The 22,155-nt window shown below is 32.3% G+C and overlaps 1 protein-coding gene across 1 annotated transcript; it reads left to right on the top strand.

Annotated features, from left to right (window-relative positions):
* Positions 1-696: 696 nt before the first annotated feature.
* LOC129956490 (carboxypeptidase N subunit 2-like) lies at positions 697-22,093 on the top strand. The gene is made up of 6 exons (XM_056068410.1): positions 697-903; positions 5,926-6,092; positions 11,778-11,938; positions 15,909-16,023; positions 20,392-20,537; positions 21,954-22,093. Exons 1-6 carry the CDS (start codon positions 697-699, stop codon positions 22,091-22,093), a joined length of 936 nt encoding a protein of 311 aa, XP_055924385.1.
* The last annotated feature ends 62 nt before the right edge of the window (positions 22,094-22,155 follow it).

Raw genomic sequence — 22,155 nt, 5'->3', positions numbered from 1 at the left:
AGTATTGGCGAACATGGTCAACATATCAAACATATCTTTGGCTATCTTTTTTGGCAATTAATCGCTATTATGAGGGTGATAAAAGAACCCATGCAAGAGTTAAAGCCATAATGTTTGTCTTTTATTATTACTGTATTTTTTAATACAATATAATCTCAGTAATGTGACCAGGGATTAATCGCCAGGCTATGGCCAGCCTACCAGGGATTAATCGCCAGAAAACTCGAAAAGGATCACACAGTAGATTCAGTGAAAATGCTAAATTCACGCCAAAGTTAAATATTTCGTAACTATTGTACACCAGTGCCATGAAAAAACCTTCTCTGTTATAACACCTTTATGAGAGAATATACAAGAATGTTTTAAGGAGACTACTCGCGCTAGTTTAACTATAGAAGATATTGGAATGAAATGAGAATTGATTCCATTCTGTTCATAGCAAACGTTGATTAAGAAATTTGATATTTAAGGAAGTCAAATTTGATGATCCTTCAGTTTCCTTTCTTATCAGATTTTTTTATGCGAAGTGAAAATTTAGATGATTTTGCGTCTGCTTTCATAACCACTTAAGATTACATGCTTTGATTCAAAATATTAAAAAAAAAATATGATGAGCTAGATTTTAGAGATTACGAAAACCGAAATAGAAATTATATCTAGTTTTTTTAAAAAAACAATTCACTACGTTTAGGAATGATGGAAGAAAAACTACTTTTGGTTATACTGCTTTTCGCTTCTGTAGTGGGGAGCTTTGTAGTAGCCGCATGTCCGGATGCGGGACAGATTCAGCCTTGCTATTGCCATAAAGACAATGGACAAGCCATTCTCATCTGCTCAGACATACCTAAACCCGATGTGTTGGTGAAAGTGGCTACGAACTCAGAACATTACAGGTATGACAAGGTGAGTGGATACCTTTGAATATACATCTGAAATGCCTTGACAGGGTGGTTATAATTAAAGTTCCATTCTGGAATGGTCATAAAAGGTAAACTATTGGACCAAATGTTATCAAAATTGGTAATAGTTTAAAGGAGGGCATGAGAATTTCAATTCCGCCAAATAAAATCAAAAACTCATTATTGGGGGGGGGATGGCGCTGTATGCAATATTGTTAAACAAAATAAGACATGATACACCGACATGTGCATAACATTCATCCCTGATATGCTAAGAGCTACTGTTGAGAATGCCTTAATGCGATGTAACTTGCTTTCGGAAAATGGTAGAAGCCACATTGAACATGCTTTGTAGAATGTTTCAGAAAACGATTTAACACATTTTAAACTGATATATTTTTGTCTTTGTTTGACAATATTGCATAGAGCACCATTTCCCCCGTGGTGTTGAGTTTTTAAACTTTTTTTGGGCGAAAAAGAAATTTTCATGTCCTTCTTTAAGGTATATGTACACACTTGAAACTTCGAAAATCGTTCAAAATATCGAATATTTTTTTATTGCTTAATAATGATCTTTGATTCTTTAGCTTTCAAACGATACCAAGATGTTGTCAATATTCAAATGTTTTGTGCAATTTTAAAGTGATGAAGAATATCAGAAAAGAAATTAGAAAAAATATACTAACAAAATTTTTATCTATTCATACCTGCATTTTATAGAAGTTGTAAATACCATAGGCTCCATAATTCAAATCAACTACAGTCATAACTATATCATATGGTATACTTTTCTCTGTGTCCATAACAATTTCTCTAAAATAAACAACAATAATTAGCCATAATTTATGCTTTAAGAAAGAAAGAAAAATGAAGTAATAAATATTCCACTCACCCAGTACTCTCAAAACCAGACAATGGATCAGGCTCTAAAGAAGACTGATCATCTACATCCATACTTTCCTTTTCTATTTTCTCCAAATATTGCTTACTATCTTCTATATATGACGAAATAGGTTGGTCCCACTGAACATCATCAGATGGAGGTACTGGTAGGCTAAGCTCTATTTTTGTCTGAAAAGAATAGAAATAATAATGTATGTTGTGTTCATTTCATTAAGGTGTAGGTACACACTTGAAACTTCGAAAATTGTTCAAAATATCGAATATTTTTTTATTGCTTCAAAATGTTCTCCAATCCTTTATTTTTCAAACGACAGCAAGATGTTGTCAATATTTGGAATATTTCTCGAGTTATAATTATTTTTTTTGAGGTACTTTCACTAAAAACTCTAGTTTCGTTTTTTTTTAAAACTCATTTTATGAAGAATGATATTTTCCCACTATGTTGCTTCATTCAAACAATCATAACTCAACAAGAAATGAACCAAATCCAGCTATTTATATATCAAGATAATCTGTATGAAATAGCGGATGTTTTGTGCCTCCATCAAAGTTATATTTATAGAAATAAATTTTTAACAGATATTTAAAAGTTAAAATGACAGAAAAAATCTCGCTTTTTCTATTCATCGTTGATGAAAAAATTGTTAAAAAAAACTATATATTTTTATAACTTGATTCAGGCAGACAACATGAAGACTAATATTAGGCATCATTTCCAACTAGAATTGTGTGTCTGTATAAATTAGAATTTCAGATATCATGTTTCAAAAAATATGCTAATTAGCTCATTAAATTTTATTTAATTAATTAACAATTAGTGTAATATGGGTTTTTTCTCACTGAAATGAGTTTAAACATATATTAATGACCTATTGTGAAAAAACTGGATTTTTAAAGTTAAAATTTTTTAAAAATTTTCTAGTGTGTACGTACACCTTAAAGTATTAACAAGTTCGATAACATTTGGTCCAGTAGTTTTCCTTTTATGACCATTTCAAAGTGGAGCTTTAATTATAACCACCCTCTATAAAAGATAGAATAGAAGCTAAACAAAAAACGGACTTTTAGAAATCACGCTGTGTTATTACAAATGAGCCAACTGCTTTTCTTTAACAATTTCATTAAATTTCAGTTATAAATAAGTTTAATTTAAATTTGCTACTTTAAAAGGGCTTTTCTTTCCGAGTGAACATTATATTTAAAATGTAAAATTCAGTATTAATAGAATGAATATTTCACTAGAACAATAGAACTAAGCAATTCGAAACTATCTATGGAGCTAACTGAGATAATGCCGTAGTTGACTATCAAAAGACATTACATATATAATGCAGTGTAGAACGGTACGTTGTTTGTGTTATGATATGAGTTAATTTATTATCTTTCCATAAATGAATTATAGAAAAAGTATAATAATCGTCAAAAAATTCGAACTCGAGATCTTGAGGAATCTCCCCGTTTTAGAACAATTTGAATTTAAAAAAACAACAACATATTTTTGGAAAATGTACGTCTGTCTGTCTGTGACAAAGATGACTCAAAAACGTTTTGAGCAAAACGGATGAAATTTGGCCTCAAACCAAATTTGTAGATTTCTGTCAAATTTTGAACAAACTCCATTCAGAAGAAGTCTGTCTATCCGGCTATTCGAATATAAGCTAACACAATAACTGCAAAACTGAGAGAGCTAGATGGATAAAATTCGGTACGTAAATTTAATATCTATATTACAGACACCTATCAAAATTTGAACGAAATTCAACATGGGGTTGCCCGTCTGTCGGTTTGCATTTTTAGAAACATGTAAACGCGATAACTGAAAAACATAATGATTTAAATACATGAAATTCAGTACATGATTTTGGGATTAAAAGTGAAGATTTATGTCAAATTTTTGCCTCACTCGATTGGGAAGGACGCTTCTGAAATACAAATTCGATTTACGAATACTTTTGACCGTATACCAGGCTTCAATCGCCAAAATACTCGCCAAGAATGCCATTATAGATTGAATCAAAATGCTAAATATCCCCCCCCAAAGGTTAATATTTCGTTGCTGTTTTGCGCCAATGCCCTACAAAGTTGGCACCAGGGCTACAACCATTGGGATAATATCTTTGTTAAAGAGTATGCGAGAAAGCTGTGGTCTTGTTCCCTTTGGTTTGTTTTTTTTATAAGAAACTCATGAATCCAAAAACTGAATTTAGATTGAACATTTAATATGCCCAACAACTGGCTAATTTCTAAGATCAAATTTTCTTATTAAAGGCCATACAGGGCTGGTTTTGGAACCGAAGAAACCATGTACGAAATGAGATTCTAATGAAAAACTCCCATGTAAGTAGGTTCGATGAGGCAAAATCCTGGGGTTTAAATGTCCTTCAACTAATGAGACGCAGAGCTTTGGAGTTGGAATACCTGCTCAGGAGGTTTCGCCGTCATCTCACCATGGTTATTTTGTTTTGCGCATTATTGGCAAACATGTTTCAAACACACAAACCCCACAGAGCCAAGCCAAAGCGAAACTCACCACGGTTCAAAATTACTGTGTCCGTTCAAAACAGCCTTAGTGTTGCTTCGGTAGAGATATAATTATAAGTAAATTAGACATAATTTATTAAAGTGTTGAATGTGACTATATTGTGAAATGTTAAAATATTGGAGAATTGATTACAACGGATGAAAGCAAATTATTTCGACCCCCCCCCAATCTTGATATTGTTAAAAGTACGCGATTGAATACTTTGATGGATGAACTCGAGTTTCATTAAAATTGTTACTAACTGTATATTACATTAAAAAAAATATTAAAAACAAAGGAAACATTGTATAGAAATAAAATTGATATCATTAAAAAGATAATTTATTTGTGTTTTAAAATGCATACAGACCATTTTTTTAATTAATAGTTTTGTTAAGATATGGTCATCAAATTCCATTGGTAAGTCATAGAGCGATTAACTATCTGAAATGATTAAGTCTATTTTCGCCCCCAATTAAACTTTGTTCAATATTAATAGTTGTTATAAAGAGAAAATCTAGCTGAAAAGCATTTTAAATACTATTTTACAATATAATGACGAACAAATCGAAATATACAGGGTGTTCATTAATTATTGTCGGGGTTTCCATACCTCATAACTTCCGAATAAAAAATATTACGCAAAAACCGATTACGTATTCGTAAATTACAACTCAAAGAATTTTATTTATGATATTAAAGTGTAAAGCTTGCGCAATTTGCACTTTGTAGGTATTCGGCTGAATGCGATTCTTTGAGTTGTACTTTACGAATACATAATTCTTTGAGTTGTAATTTACGAATACATAATTCTTTGAGTTGTAATTTACGTATTCATAATTCTTTGAGTTTTAATTTACGAATATATAATTCTTTGATTTGTAATTTACGTATTCATAATTCTTTGAGTTTTAATTTACGAATACATAATCGTCTTCAATTGAATGCCTACAAAGTGCAAACTTTACACTTTAATATCATTAATAAAATTCCTTCAGTTGTAATTTACGAATACGTAATCGCCTTCAACTGAATGCCTACAAAGTGCAAATTGTGCAAGCTTTACACTTTAATATCATTAATAAAATTCTTTGAGTTGTAACTTACGAATACGTAATCGGTTTTTGCGTAATATTTTTTATTCGAAAGTTATGAGGTACGGAAACCCCAACAATAATTAATGAACACCCTGTACATTATATGTGAACACTTTGGAAGGGTCTTTACAATGAAAATAATTGCAACGAACCCCCAAGAATATTATTGCACTCTTCCCCATTATTGCAAGAACTCATTCCGGCCATGAAAAGATTAAGAAAACGCGCAATTGGTAATACATTTTTTCTAATACATCAAAATTTCTACACAACTTCGAATTTCAAACCATAATTTCGGCTGAAATTAGATTCATGAAATATTAACTTAGATGAAAAGGAATCTATCGTTGCCTTCCAGCTTACGGAGATGAATTTTTGCAATTACATGGCACACACTACTTTTGTTATCACAAAAAGTCAAACCTTTTAAAAATTTCTTAACTTAATGAATGAATTGATAAAGGTGATCAATGTAAAATTATTCTATATTTAAGTTATATTCCAGGTGATTATAGAAGAATCCACCCTTCCTTACATACCTAAGGCTGTGCTGGAAAAAATACAAACTAAATATCTGGCTTTAAGAAATCTGACACTAGACAAGCTTATTGATGACATTCCAAAGACACTTGACAGATTGCAATACTTGGTGTTGCAAAATATTGATTCGAAGTAAGTAATTTTTTTTCTCGCTTTCAAACTAAGATTTAAAAGCTAAGTTAACGATATATCAACAGGTGGTGATCAAAATAATGGAAACACCTTAGATTTATAAAAAATCTTTTATTAGTATGGTGTAGGACCGCTTTTGGCATGTAATACAGCTTGGATTCGCCAAGGAATAGATTCATGCAAGGGTTGGATAGTGTTTACAGGAATATTGTACCATTCTTTTTGTTTCTAAGTATGAAGTTGCAGTAATATCTAGTAATTTTTTTATAGTTTTATCACTCATGCTTTCGCACTATAGATGCATAATCCACAATTTTTTGAATAACAAATAATATTGCTATTGTTATTTTTAAATATGCGTTCCAAATATCTGTTATTTCAATCATATTATTAATTAAAAATTATTACTTAATATTAAATATAAAATTTATTAATTGTAATTAATACTTAATTTACTAATTTAAGTAACGTGTGATTGAATTCATTTATCTGTTTCAGTTTACTTCTTAAATTTTATTTTTTTCTCAAAACTATCTATTTAATTTATTTATTAGAGTGAACCATTTTCTGGAAAAGATGAGTTAAAAATATATGTCATTTCTTTAAAATGTTTACTTTAGTCCTATATTCTACCAATAGATGGCGCCAGCAGTAAAGAGAGTACATGTAATCAAAGTCAATGATGTCACGTGCCATTAAAAATGATCTGTATGGAATAGTGCATAATCAAATACGAATATCGGTCACTCCCGTAAAGTGGATCGGTGACTTCGCACTTTCCGGTGAAATCACCGCTCCGATACATTTCAGTGATATGCAATTTAATGATACGATACGATAATTCCAATAACCGGTCCGCTCACTTTTCAATCCAATCACAGATTTCTTTCGAGAGCTTCCATTGGACAGATCGTATCGATTGTTACTTTCCAGTGAAGTCACCACTCCGGCAAATTTCAGTGATATCGTATTGATGGTTACTTTCTATCGTGATCCAAAACCTGTAATCGAAATATCATCAGTAAGATCGTATCAAGGATTTGAATCACACCCCTCTTTGAAAATTATTGATCACTTGTATTTGTGACTTTTTGATATTGGTTACGTAATAACCGCTCTGAAAATATTCGTCATCCCTATTTCGCACTTCTTTCCATTATTAGTTGCACTCCTTTTCTTTTCATCGTCCACTAGCGTACGTGGAGTAAATCCTGACGATACTGCCTCGTTCAGGGGTGGCGGGGTGGTTGGCTGTATACAAGAAGTATACATGGAGCATGACATAAATTATTTGATTGCTAGATTTTCAAAACAACACTCCACAAAAATAATTATATCTCTCGCTCTAATTATGATAGAAACATAATTCAAACCTCATTTTAAGCAGAAAGAAATAGAATTTTTTTTTTAAATAATAATAAAAAAAAACATTTTAAAAAATTTGATTTTTGTATCCCAGATCCCCTTAAGAAATTATGAATATTTATTTTAGATATCAAAAAGAATTGTTTTGACCATTACGAGCAGTAAATGAACGATGACTAGAAGATTCAAATTTTTAAGGGGGCAGACTCTATTAGACACTTTTGCGAATTATTCACTTAGGATTATGAAATTTTTTATGCATACGTATTAAAATATAAATACGTCAAATTTCTAAAAAAATATGTTAAAACGAAATATATTATTTTAAAATAATTTAAAAAATATATAATTTTTAAAAATTTCAAAATATTGCAGGTGACTTAATTTTTAGTTTTTTTCTTACTATCCAATATAAATTTATTTGGAACTAAACTACATATGATTTTGTAATTCCAATGGAATGATAATGTTTTAGAAACATTTTTATGTTCACTTGCTGAATTTTCATAGGAATATTATGTTTTTATGAATTAAAATTGACTTTCAACTACCAAAAAAAATTTCAAAACTGTAGCACCAGAACTGTAATGCATCACCGGATGGGATGACAGATCTCTGCCTTAAGCGAACATTCTGGCAACCCTGACACCGGAAACAGAGTATTTTCCGGAATTTTTCTTCATTCTGTGTGCGGTTCCCTTGCTTGCATGTGAGAAACCCATGTTTATTTAAAAAAAATGTAAATTTTATAAAATTAGTTAATTAAAATTTCTTTTAAATTATTACTTGACTAATACCTATAAAACATAAAATTCATACCCTACTTTCTTTTAATGTTTGACCTAAATTTTTGTTATCAATTTCATTTAATTTCTTCAAAAATTAAGACACCTGGAACATATTACAATATTATTTTGGGAAAAGTCAATAAGATGTGATTTTTTTTCTGAACCCTTCAAATATTTATTTTATTAAACAATACATTTTATAACACTATTTTAGTTGAATATAAACATATATTTTGGTAATGAAACGATAAAAATAAAATCGCAAACTTTTCTCCATTTTGGCTTATTTTACTGTCCCCTTAAATGGTCTTCTCATTTTAAGTTTATCATATGTACATAAATTGGTTGTGGCAAGGCGACTCTAGCAACTGGTGAAATATTGATAGCAACTAAATCAATTTATCGGCTGTCCGTCAGTACTTTTTCAACTACGGATTATTCTTTCTACTTTGATATATCACATTCTGTCAAATATTCGAAAAATATGATATTGTAAATTAATAATAGTATTTCATTATTATGAGATTACCACTTTTCGACGATTTTATGTCACTAAGGGGTAAGATGCGGAGCACATTTCTGGAATTCTTCGCCACTCTTTGACTTTAATTTTCGCCCTATTAGATACTTTTTCATTCAATTTTTTTTTCGCATGTCGCTTCTAACCACATTATTTTGTATTAATTCAAACTTCTGTATTGATTATTTAGATGGCTAATCCAAGAACTGCTCAAATTTTGCTAATTATTTCATGTAATATATTTGAAATAATAGCATTTTTAATTAAAAAATAATTATTAATAATATTTTTTAAAATATTAAATTAAATATTTAAAAATATCATACATTTTTAAAATAATATTTAAAATATTTTTAAGACGTTTCGTAATTGCAGCAACTTTTTAAATGAAAAAAAAAAGAAGTATTTTAATATAAAAAAGTTATTATTATTTTGTAAAAAAAAAATAAGTAACCAAATCTTAAGAACAGAAATATTTCCTTTACTCATCATAATTTAATGCTTATGCCTTTTACAATAAATAAATATTGCTTTCAAATAGTTTATTGTGAATTAGTTATCCTTTACCGACAATATTGCACATTATCTGCTATGCTTACGCCTCATAAGTCCACGAATAATCCGAGTTTATTTTATTGTTAAATATAAACATCTCCTCCCTCCATCTTTCCTCTCACCTCTATTTTTCCCAATTAAACTCGTCCTAACGCATGCGCAAAAGGTCTTAGAATCCGTTTGCAAACAATACTTGTTTCTGTCCGAAATAACATTAATTTAAAAGTTTGTAATTTAAGTGGCATCACACCACTATGCATGAGGCTATACATTCTGTATATGAAAGAAACTGGCATGCATTTTGTTGCGTTGTTGCTTATGGCACTTGTCATAGACAAGCCCGCTGATTAAATATCAATGTTATTAAGCCGAATTTTAGCGTCTCTTGTTTTAGTAGCACCATCTAGGGCCAAGAGTATGTCTTAGCTACTCATGCGCCACTGCCCTTTTGATGGGATGGACTTCATTACCCCCCCCCCCCTCCAGAGATCGTAGTTTAGACTTGAATCAGAGAAGGATCACATCTAGGGATGACGAATATTTTCAAAGCAGTTATTACGTAACCAATATCAAAAAGTCAAATACCAGTGATCAATACTTTTCAAAGAGGGGTGCGATTCAAATCCTTGATACGATCTTACTGATGATATTTCGATTACAGGTTTTGGATCACGATAGGAAGTAACAATCGATATCACTGAAATTTGCCGGAGCGGTGACTTCACTGGAATGTAACAATCGATACGATCTGTCCAAAGGAAGCTCTCGAAAGAAATCTGTGATTGCATTGAAAAGTGAACGGGCCGGTTATTGGAATTATCGTATCGTAACATTGAATTGTATATCACTGAAATGTATCAGAGCGGTGATTTCACCGGAAAGTGCGAGGCTTCACTGGAAAGTGCGAATTCACCGCTCCACTTTACGGGAGTGACCGATATTCGTATTTGATGATGCACTATTCCATACAGATCATTTTTAATTGCTCGTGACATGATTGACTTTGATTACATGTACTCTGTTTACTGCTGGCGCCATCTATTGGTAGAATATAGGACTAAAGTAAACATTTTAAAGAAATGACATATATTTTTAACTCATCTTTTCCAGAAAATGGTTCACTCTAATAAATAAATTAAATAAATAGTTTTGAGAAAAAAATAAAATTTAAGAAGTAAACTGAAACAGATAAATGAATTCAATCACACGTTACTTAAATTAGTAAATTAAGTATTAATTACAATTAATAAATTTTATATTTAATATTAAGTAATAATTTTTAATTAATAATATGATTGAAATAACAGATATTTGGAACGCATATTTAAAAATAACAATAGCAATATTATTTGTTATTCAAAAAATCGTGGATTATGCATCTCCAATCACATCTGATTCAGTATCTCCATTGGTACTGTTTCGTCTTGGATGACTTTGTGGCTACGACAGATTTATACGTGCACCAGCCACCATACATAAGCAGAGTCTTCGGCCGGCGGGGTTCGAACTCACAACCCAAGGGATGCGAATTCAACGCCCTACCAATCAGGCCATCCCGGTCTACTGACATGCATAAAGTATCTGAATCGATTTTTTTTAAATTCTTAATTTTTTGAAAATAATACTGTTACGAATCTGCGATGCGGCTTTCCAGCATAGTTGGTTCCATGGGAGATCCCAGAGCTTGGCTTCAAACTTGGCGACCATTTGGCGACTTTGGCGCCAAAATAGATTATACCCGGAACATCGAGAATTTTCCCGATCCGTCCAGTAGGAACCGAGTTACGCCTCGAACGTTCCTGATTGGTTGAGAGGCTTCTAGCCCCGCCTCCTGATGCCTATAAAAGGAAGCAACCCTGCCGCTGCCGGTTGGTTGTGAATTGGGTTGCGAACCAGTGGAGTCGGAGAGTAGTCGGAAGCGAAAGAGTAGTCGTCGTGGTGAACCAGATCGGAGTCGTAGTTGTGAAGCAGTGGTGAATTGAGTCGCAAGCCAGTGGAGTGCGAGAATAGTCGGTAGCGAAAGAGTAGTCGTCGTCGTGAATCCAGAGTTGTGAACCGGACGGTGAATTGGGTCGTGGACCAGTGGAGTTGAAGAGTAGTCGGAATCGACGGTGAAGAACTCGTCTTCCAGGGACGTCTTCGAGCTGCTGTTGTATGCTGCTGTGGATGCTGTTGTTGCTGCACGTCTCGGCTGAAGATAATCGTCTTTTGTGCTGTATATAGTTGTCGTCTTTGTGCTGTCCTGTGTGTCTTTGTGTAAATAAACGTCGTTGTTTTATTTTCTACTTCCGCCTGCTGATTGAACGGTACTCCACACCATATAACTCCCACTATCCAAACGAACCCCGGAAATTTCGTAACAATACTATCTACCTAACTTCAGAACGAGTGACGTAAATGAGATATTCGTCTAGATCACCTCTTTTGAGATCAGTAACTCTTATTTTTGTTCTACAGGGATTTATCTTGGAAAGTTTTCAATAATACAAAAGGTCTCAAATCTCTTACTATTGATCAAGTGCCAATTCCTGCCATCACCAGAGAAATGACTACGTACTTAACACACGATCTGGAAGCGCTGCACTTGCGATACACTGACACAAAGGAAATCTCGACAGGTAAATCTATTTTTCTTTTTAATTCTTACAACGCATCTGTAAAGGATTTCATTATTTATTGGTATATGTTTTTAGTTATTCGGCCATTAATTAATGTAATCACTTCTGTCTTTTTATACAAGGATTATTTTTTTAATAAAATCTGAAGCCTTATAGTCGTCAACAAAGGGAAAACAAGTACAGTAGACTCCTGATTATCCGCGCCTGCCGCACTTTTTTTTTGCTTCTAAGCAAAGAGAAAATGCTTCCAAAGCAAGAAGCAAACACAAATGACTGATTTCTTCAAAAAGGTGTAGTTTTACAGTTATGCTTTTGTCATTACATAATACATTACAGTATTAAAACAGTACATATGTATTCATTTTTCTGTGTATCCTTGACGCCTCAGGTAAGTACAAAGCACTTTTCTGTTTTCATTCACAAAAGGCATTTTAGGTTCGTTTTGAGTGATATACTAAAATATTAAGCGTTAGTGAAACATTTCCTGCTGTTTATTTTACGTTTCATTGTACATAAAACGATTTTTCAAAGTTGGAATAACTGTTTTCTCTTTTGCTATACCCGTTTTTAGCCTTTTTCGGATTATCCGCGATTTTTGTTATACGCGGCGGCCGCGCCACCCAATTCCGCGGATAATCGGGAGTGTACTGTAATATATAAAAAAAATTTAAAGTCAATTCCTATTTAGGTCAACAAAAAAAATTTATTTTAGTTACTTTTTATTAAATAATTACAATTAATATAAATATGTATATACATATGACAGAATTATAATATTAGGTGGCAAATACAGCTTGGCGACAAACTTGGTGACATTGCGACGGATTTGGCGACTTTGGCGACCAAATAGAAATTACTGGACAAATTTCATTAATTAATATTTGAAAAAAAAACTGTATTAACATCAAGTGTCATCCACTACAAGTTTAAAAAAATGTATTTGAATTTGAGTGGATGAATAAAAAGTATTTTGTTAACAATTGAAAATTTGAACAAGATATACATATAGAGAAAGTGAGAGCTAATAGTAGGAATTGAAAAAAAAGACATGGTACAGTTCTAGAGACGGGTACCATTCGGCAATTTTCCGCCAAATTTTTCTCGCCAAGCCTCGCGAACGCTATAATCTTCAGAATTTTATTTCTCAATATAATGAATATTTTCAAGAGACGCTGGAGACTTTATCTTTAAAGTTTGGCGTGTAACCTTTTTTATTTATAAATAAACATTGAAATTTTGTAATAAATAACATTGAAATCGGGCAACATCGCGAACCCCGATGTTGCCCGATACTGTGCTGTTCGTTTCAGTATCCTGAGACTAGCACTTTTCGACGATTCTATGTCACTAAAGAACGAGACTCGGAAGGATGAGCGCATTTCCGGAATTCTTCGACATTCTTTGACCTTGATTCTCTCCCTATTAGATATGTTTGATTTTTTTTTTTTTTTTTTTTTTGCTACGTTTTGTCGCCAACGTAGCAGCTTCGCGCTCAGCTTTTCCTTTCAAATTGGCAATTAACGCTCAGCGTTTCTTCGCATTTTTTCTTCATTTGATATTGCTGGACGATCCATTACTATTTTAAAAAAGTGCAGGGTTAATAGGTGTATCGCTTTGGCATTCAGATAATTGCCAGCCGAGAGATAAAAAATTTCCTTTACACGAAATAGGCAAAGAAATCTGAAAACTATTCATTAGTGTTGCCACAGAGTGTGTTTAAAAGTAGAATTAACAAATAATACTATTTTAAACTCATTTCCCGTTCATTTGGTGTTATTTAAATCTTTACTTTTCCTTTATTGTCATCATTGCACCGTCAAGTGCAAAATAAATACTTACTACGACGTGATAATAAATTTCATTAAATATATATATATATATATATATATATATATATATATATATATATATACTTGATTTTTGCAGATAATTTTAGTCAATAATAATTTATTAAGAATTATAAGAAAAAATACCTTTTTGAATTTCCATTAAAAATAACATTAAAATGTTAATTATTATTTTTAATCAAAATACTTTTAGTTACAAAAAACTAGATACATGTTTTAAACAATTTTTTTTAATTCAATAGTTACTAATTATTTCCTATTTTTGGTACAGGGATTTTAATTGAAATGAATTAATTCATTAAGAATTGTGAAAGAACAATATATTTCCGTAGTTCATTAAAATATTTTATTAACATTCAAAATATCTTTAATTATAAGAAATTGAATGTACAATTTTATTTAATTCTTTCATCAACATTTATATGCTAATTACTTTTGATTTTCAACCATCACAACATTTTGTATAATCTGTGTATAACTCAAAAAGGAAAAGTTAGTTTAATAGACGAAGCAGCAAAAAGAATGCTAGAAAAATTACATTGTTTGCTTCTTTGAATTACTACAAATACAAAAAACACATCAAAATAGATTGCAACCCAGATATTTTTGACTTTCAATAAAATGTTCTTAAGAAATAAAATTTAAAGGAAGGATAACGTATTTATTTAATTAGAATAGAAATTCATTAAAATATGCCCTTGGCAAAAATATTTATAAATGAATAAAAATAAAATATTTTGTTATGACAAACAATCTTAGAAAGCTGGGTAAGACTATGACTTTCCCCGCCAAGCACGACAGAATTGTGCCAACCAACCAAAAATTCCTGAAGTTCACGATCTTAGATGCTTAGAATAAATGATAATAAACTGTTTTTACTGATCATTCTCGGATTCGAAAACCTTCTGAGCTTTTGCTCATGCGTCAGGAGGCATTTATTTCGTCAAAAAAGGAATGAGAGGAAAGATGCAAACAGGATGTGAATAGGACGAACACAGCTTATTGCGGAATTTGGTGGCGAAATAACAGCTCAACTTTCAGCGAACCATCTATTACTGAAATATACTTGTCGAAAAGAGCTATTCTCGGGTTCCTGAAATGAACAAAAGCATAGCATCAAGAGTAGTCCGGGTTACTACATTTGGCAAGAAATCGATTTAAAAATTGGACTTTAGGAAACTGGTATTATTGTTACAAATCTGTAATGTTGCTTCCCAGCACAGTTAGTTCCATCGTATGAAAGAGTTTCATAGTCAGCTCTGATCGGATGCCGGATCAATGACCCCCGGGCTTGGCGACCGTTTGGTGACAAAACAAATGATACTAGAACCTTCAAAAATTTATGCGATAGGGCCAATAGCAGATGAGTTATGTTTGATTGTTCGTAAACCTTCTCTGCCCAACTTCGGTGGCTATAAAAGGCCAGCAGTCCAAGCCGAAGAGAGTCCGTATGATTAATTAGCGACGAATTAGTAGTGGCCAGCAAAGCGCAAGCGTTGAATGGAGCTCAAGCGATATGTAGATTGAGAATTGAGTCGTTCACCGAGTCTTGGAGATAAGTATTGAAACAGAGTAGAGTCATGGGTTAAGTAGCTAGTTGCATAGTAGTAAGTCGGCTGTTATATACAGCTAAAGCGAAGAGATAGTATAGAAAAGCAGACGTTTGGAGAGACTTCAGCGAATAGCTATTTGGATTCTCTCTTCCTGTTGAGTTCTGTCTGGTCGCTTAGTATGCTGTTGTGATTGTTTACTACCGATTACTATTTGTGGGTTGGTATATATTTGTTGTAAGTGCTGTTTGTGTATGTACATCTCGGCTGTGTTTTGCCGTTTGTGTATTCGTGTCTTCCTGTTCATAATCGTCGTTATTTGCTATCGAGGTCTGCTGACTGTGTTACACCAGACACCCATACAATCAAACAGTACGGACTTAGTGGAGGAATTTCTGCAACATAATTCTTAAATTCTTTAGGTGGACCTGTGCATTTAAAAAAATCGTTTTGTTGATTTTTACTTAATTTTATTGAAACATTGATTGTCACAATATCACTGTTGCTATAAATTGTAAATAAATAAATATCTTTTTTTTTCAATATTTCTCATTGTTCATGATGCTTATTTAGGTGCTTTCGAAGGATTCCGGCTACTTCAAACATTATCTATAACTCATAATAAACTGGAACGTATTGTACGAGATTCTTTTCCAAAGCCATTTCAAGTTGAGCTCCTATTTCTTTCGTAAGTTAAATTAACATTTTTTAAGTAGAGAATTCTTTGTTATGAAGTGCATTGTAAAGAAGAAATATCTGTTTGTATAAAAATTCAAAAAAGTCTTTAATTTATAATAAAAAATTATATTAGTAGTAGATAACTATTATATCACATGCATCAACCATATGAAACCCTTAAATAATTTCGTAATATTGAAATTCTATTGATTGAAATATTTTATACTCGATATATTATACTTCTTTTGCAGTCATTCACAATTGCTTTTGCTATTATTTTCGAAGTGTATCTCTCCGAATAAAGAAATCGTCAAATTCATTTGTGTCTGATATACAAGATCTGATATCCTTTATTCTTTAACGGGGTTAAAGGGAAGAAAAATTTTCAATCAATGAAATATTTGTTAACATGCAGCCGTCTTTAACTAAAGGATGTCCCAAAATTAGCCCAAGATTTGAATTTTCCACTATTCACGCAGTAAAGTGTTGCAACCCTATTAAAAACACCATTAGACTGCTGATAGTTTAAGGTTAGTAAAAGAGGAGCTTTGCACGATCGAACAACGTGTTTTCCTTGTTGAGCAATATTTAAAAAAAATATTAAAAGTCTGGAGGCATCAGTTTGAAAATTGGCCCCCTAGATCGTCTGATTTAACACCATTGGATTTCTTTTTATGGGGTTATTTGAAGTCAAAGGTTTATGCAAACAAGCTCACAAGCACGCGTGCATTAAAGGAGGTAATTTAACGCTGCACCAATGAAATTCGGTCACATTTAGGCAAAATTATCATGGAAAATTTCGATAGAAGAGTGTGTAAGGGCCAGCAAAGCCGTGAGACACCATTTGCCCTATGTTTTATTCCATACATAACCATATCCTGTATATTTCAGGATTCATAAAAATATAAAAATTTAAAGGGGGGAAAACTGTGTTTTTATTTAATTCAAATCTTGCGTTAACATGTTGATCTATCATGTAACTCTCCATTTTAACTATCAGCTGTCAAAAGTTTTTTTAATAGTGTTGCCAACACTTTAGTGCACGATTAGTGGCAAATTAAAATCTTGCATTCATTTTGGGACACCCTTTATCAGCTGGTTCACCGGGACTAGTAGTTGTGTTTAGTTTCAATTGAATCTTTTATCATGTTGTTGTTTCTTATGGCACTTGCCATAGGCAAGCCCACTGTTCGAAGACAGCGGATTTAGGCCTGGGGGGGAGCACCTCTTGTTTCTATAGTAGCGCCATCTAGGGCCAAGAGAACGACTTAGCTACATACACGTCACAAACCTTTTTACGGGACGAATTTCATTCACTCAAACACAGATCGTAATTTAGACCTGAATAAGAGAACGATCACCCCTGATCCAGTACCCCCAGTGGTATTACTCTCGACATGGAGGACTTTGTGACCACGACAGATTTAACGCGCGTCAGCACGCGGGGAATCTTCGGCCGGCGGGGTTCGAACTCGCAACCTAAGGGACGCGAATCCGACACTCTACCAACCAGGCTATCCCGACCATCTTTTATCATTGATGTTAATAATCATTTTGAGCCTAAAATTTTAATAGAAATCAAAACCCTATAATTTTATACTTACAGTTGACAAAATGTTTATTTGTACACTTCAATTTTGGAATATTATAGCAAAATAAAATAAGGTAACTAAGTTAAAATTGCAGAAATATATTCTAGTGAGGTAAAATAATAATAAAATATCAACAAAAAAACAATCGCATAAACTTTAGTTGATTAATGAATAAAACTTTATAAAAACTATACAAAAAGAGTATTTGTACACTTACTTAGTGACAAATTTTAAGCATAATTATAATTATTTTATAGAAATTTAATACTTTCTATGCATTCCATTGGCTTTTACAATTGCTTCAAGACGTCTTGGCATTGATTCTATTAATTTTTTGGTGGTTTCTTGATCGATTTCTTCCCAAGCTTCCATGAGTGCTTCTTTCAAACTATTTTTACTTGTAATATTTTTTTTTCGGACTTGAGCATCCAATAGCATCCACAAATTTTCAATTAGATTTATAACCCGGGATTGTGGTGGAGTTTCAAGGCGTCTTAGCGCATTATAAAGCAATCATGTTTTAGTAACTATCGCAGTGAGTTTTGGATCTTTATCTTGTTGGAATAAGAAAGTGTCACCGATACCCAATTTTCTAGCACTGTCTAATAAGTTATGCCGCAACACATCAATGTAACCTAAAGCTGTCATTTTTGTGTCAATAAAGTGTAATTTTCCGACACCGCAATGAGCTATACAGCCCCAAACCATCACATTTCCACCACCATGTTTCAGGATCTGAAGTACATTTTTACTATCAAGGGTTGTTTTATTTTTTCGCCAGATTTTTCGGATAAAAAAATACAAACTATCGGATTTAAAAAAATACAAATACAATGTTCGGATTTAAAAAAATACAAACTATCCAAAAAATTAACTATAATGTGAAAAATGACATGAAATGATAGTAATACTTACCAGAGATATAGGTGTACAAATATACTTTTTGCAAGAAATTTTTCAAGTTTGTAAGATTTAGATTTTATTTTCAATTATTTCAAAATATTTTTTTCGTTTACTTAGAAATAAACAACAAACTCACGCTCACACGTCGCAATGAATAAAATAGCTGCTTATATGTTTCTAAAACTTTAAAAAAAAGTGGTGTACAAATAATCATTTTGCCTACTGTATATATATCAATTTGATTACTGTAGTCAAATTAACATTAAAGGTATCAAAATGTGAAATAATATATATTAGCAATTTTATTAATTTACGTTGTTGAATTGGGTGTTCAAAACAAGCCTCTAAGTTTGTACCAGGATTTCTTTTTCTGAGGTGATAGCGGTAGAGTTCAGACATCGATTTTCCCTATTCAAATAAAAATCTATAAAACTTAAAGTAGAATTAAAAGTTACCTATAAAAGCGTTATCGAACGTCATGATAACTTAATTAAATCGGGAGTAATTTTTTTAAAGTCTTAATTTTAAAAAAATATTTTCATTTTTTAAAAAAATTTGTGAAATTTTATAATTTAGAAGAATAAAAGTTTCAAATCAATGCCAACATTTTTTTTTTTTTCTTTTTGAAAAATTCTGTTTGTCAAAAGAAAATCAGATTTGTCAGAAAAAAAAAAAAACGTATATGTCTCAACAGACAAAATTCACGGATTGGGAAGAAAGAAAAGACCATCTTGTTTTAAAACTGTTTCTCTGCAATCCGAAATCTACGTATATAAAAGGCAGTGTTCTTTTGTGTATATCCTCCATAGACTAAAAAATTTCTGGTCAAATTTTATTGGAATTTTGCATGCAGATGTATCGTAGAACGTTTCGTGATAATTAACAGGGTGATTATTTTGTAATTAATTAAAAACTATTTTTCGCGTTTTTACAATTCATGTCTTTGTCTTGAATTTTTATATATCTTTTCCTAAGCCGATGGAGAAAAGCTGCCGATTCTTTTCTCACGCCAATGAGCCAAATCGCGTCAAATATTCGCGCATGCGCAATGTGTTAAACTATTTTTCCCGCCCATAAAATTTTAAAAACTGCGCTGTTTTTGTTTTTTCTTTCTTTCCACGTTAATGAGACAAGGCTTAAAAGAATGTTTCGCCTATTATTTCAAAGGAAAATATTTATTTTATTTAGTGCTTTAAGCACAAAAACAATAATAAATGAATATTTATTACTTTTGTATCGTATTATTTTCGCACACGTCGCTCAGAATCATAGTCTACAGGCTCGGCAAACTAACAAAATCTTACTGGTTTGGTATATAATATTACTTCTTAATTATACTTTAAGTTTAGTATATATTCTTTTATAATGTAAGTAAATAATAAAGAAAAAAGAGAAATCCATGAAGATGCAGCTTAGGCTATTTTTATTCTTGCGCCAATAAATAATAAATCAGCCTATCCCCCGATTTGAGAGATTGATCGCGGAGTACTTGAACACAAGCCTTTGGCAGTTCTTAAGCAGAGTTCACATGAAGCCAACTACTGCGCGCCATAGAAGGTGACGCCTACTTCAGGAAGATCACGTGATCGTAATGGGATAATGGCAAATAGTTGTCCCGATGAGACAACCATTTGCCATTGTCTGGTTGGGGTCACGTGATTTCCCTGAAGTAGGAGTGGCCTGCCATTGCGCGCAGTAGTTGGCCTCATGTGAATCCTACTTTAGAGCCGTTAAACACCTCTACAATTCATCACACAGCACTTAGTCTAGCCTCTATGAAAAGTAGGCTGCCGACAATGACTACTGGAAAATGATAAAGATCATCTCAATTATTGAAATTATCTTCTAACAAATGAAATACGCAACAAACAATTCTCTTTCAGGTACAATAAACTGACTTCGATACCAGTTGACTTATTAACAGATATGCCGAAGTTGAAGACCGTTTTTCTGAATGAAAATCTCATTTCCAGCCTCAACGAGCCAGCCTTTGAAACCACCAGTAATATTAGTCATATCGACTTTTATGGTAAGCATATCACTCACTTAAAGCCTTAAATATTTTTAAAAGGTGTTTAAAAACTTGCCATAAATTTGTCGGATGACAAAGAAAATTTTGGGTAAAGGCTTAGTTACGTAAGTCTTCAGAATACGTTACATATTATTTGGAAATGCATCAACTACTGTCCCAATGAAAAGGAATTTTGTCACAATCAGGTGTTTAAATTATGTATTTGCTTTCTTCGAGTTGGGATTCAAATAAGCTGCTGCCCCAATTAACAAATTAAAATAAGCAAAATAGATTCCTACCTGTTAAGTACTTTGCTACCAACGCGCCAAATTGGGGAGCTCCCATTCTAGCGTTTCTCTTTTTTGGAACTGCGCGGATCATGACCCTCCAGCAGAACCTGACTAAGGCTGGGGCATACGGCGCAGTTGCCCCGGGCCCCCACATCAGAGGGGGAACCCAAATCGAATAGAAAGTTTATTATAAATCCCCTTCTTTAATGAACTTTTTTGTTAAAATTGCTTTTCAAAGACAAAAAAGATAGAGCCCCCCCCCCAAAGAAGTTTTTGCTCCAGGCCCCAATTAGGCTAAGTCGGGCCCTGCTCGCCAGAACTAGATTTGAACTCTGAACGTGATGCTATACCATTGGTCCATGCTCTTTCTCATAGTCGATTAAACCGCATTTTATAGCTATACCGCAATTATTAGCTCCTTTCTTATTATCATTTGTTATACAGTATTGTTTATACTGTAGAGCCATCATCGGCCTCTACAGTATAAACAAGTTATATATATATATATATAATTTTTAGTTCAATTCCTACTTAGGTCAACAAAAAAAAGTTATTTTAGTTACTTTTTATTAAATAATTACAATTAATATAAATATGTATATGCATATGACAGAATTATAATATTAATTTGCAAAATAGAGCTTGGCGACTTTGGCGACCAAATAGAAATTACTGGACAAATTTAATTAATAAATTAATATTTGAAAAAAAAAACTGTATTAACATCAAGTGTCATCCACTACAAGTTTAAAAAAATGTATTTGAACTTGAGTGGATGAATAAAAAGTATTTTATTAACGACTGAAAATTAGAACAAGATATATATAGAGAGAGTTTTAGCTAATAGTAGAAAGTGAAAAAGAATTTTGTCATGTTTGAAAAAGTGCAAATTATAGTAAGAGTTAATCTACATGATTTTTAATTTCGAAACGATAAGTCCGAGTTACATTTTACATGCCTTAAATCAGTTGCTATCCTTTATACTGTGACAGATATTGCTCATCTTTCTGATAGGTATCTCTCGGATTTTTTTCAGATATCAGAAGGGCATGGCCACGCGATATTTTATACGCACAGGAAATTATTCTGTATTTTTAATAAGGAAATTAGAAACGAAAAGTTTATTTTTATTTATCTGTTACAGAAAACCCGCTGAAATGCGACTGCGCCTTTAAGTGGATCGCTGTTAAGAAGCCTCTCAACATCAAAGGGAAATGCGCAACCCCGAAAAACCTGAGAGGAAGAGAACTGCAACATCTCAATAAAGATGACCTTGAGTGCTAATCCTATCTTATTTCAAAAATAATTCTAACGTGTAATAAATATTCATTTTCTTCAATTTTGTA

This window comes from Argiope bruennichi, chromosome 11 (genome assembly GCF_947563725.1).
Source record: "Argiope bruennichi chromosome 11, qqArgBrue1.1, whole genome shotgun sequence".
NCBI classification, from domain to species: domain Eukaryota; kingdom Metazoa; phylum Arthropoda; class Arachnida; order Araneae; family Araneidae; genus Argiope; species Argiope bruennichi.
Note: the sequence above shows the minus strand (reverse complement) of the source record. Positions and strands in the feature narration are given on the sequence as shown.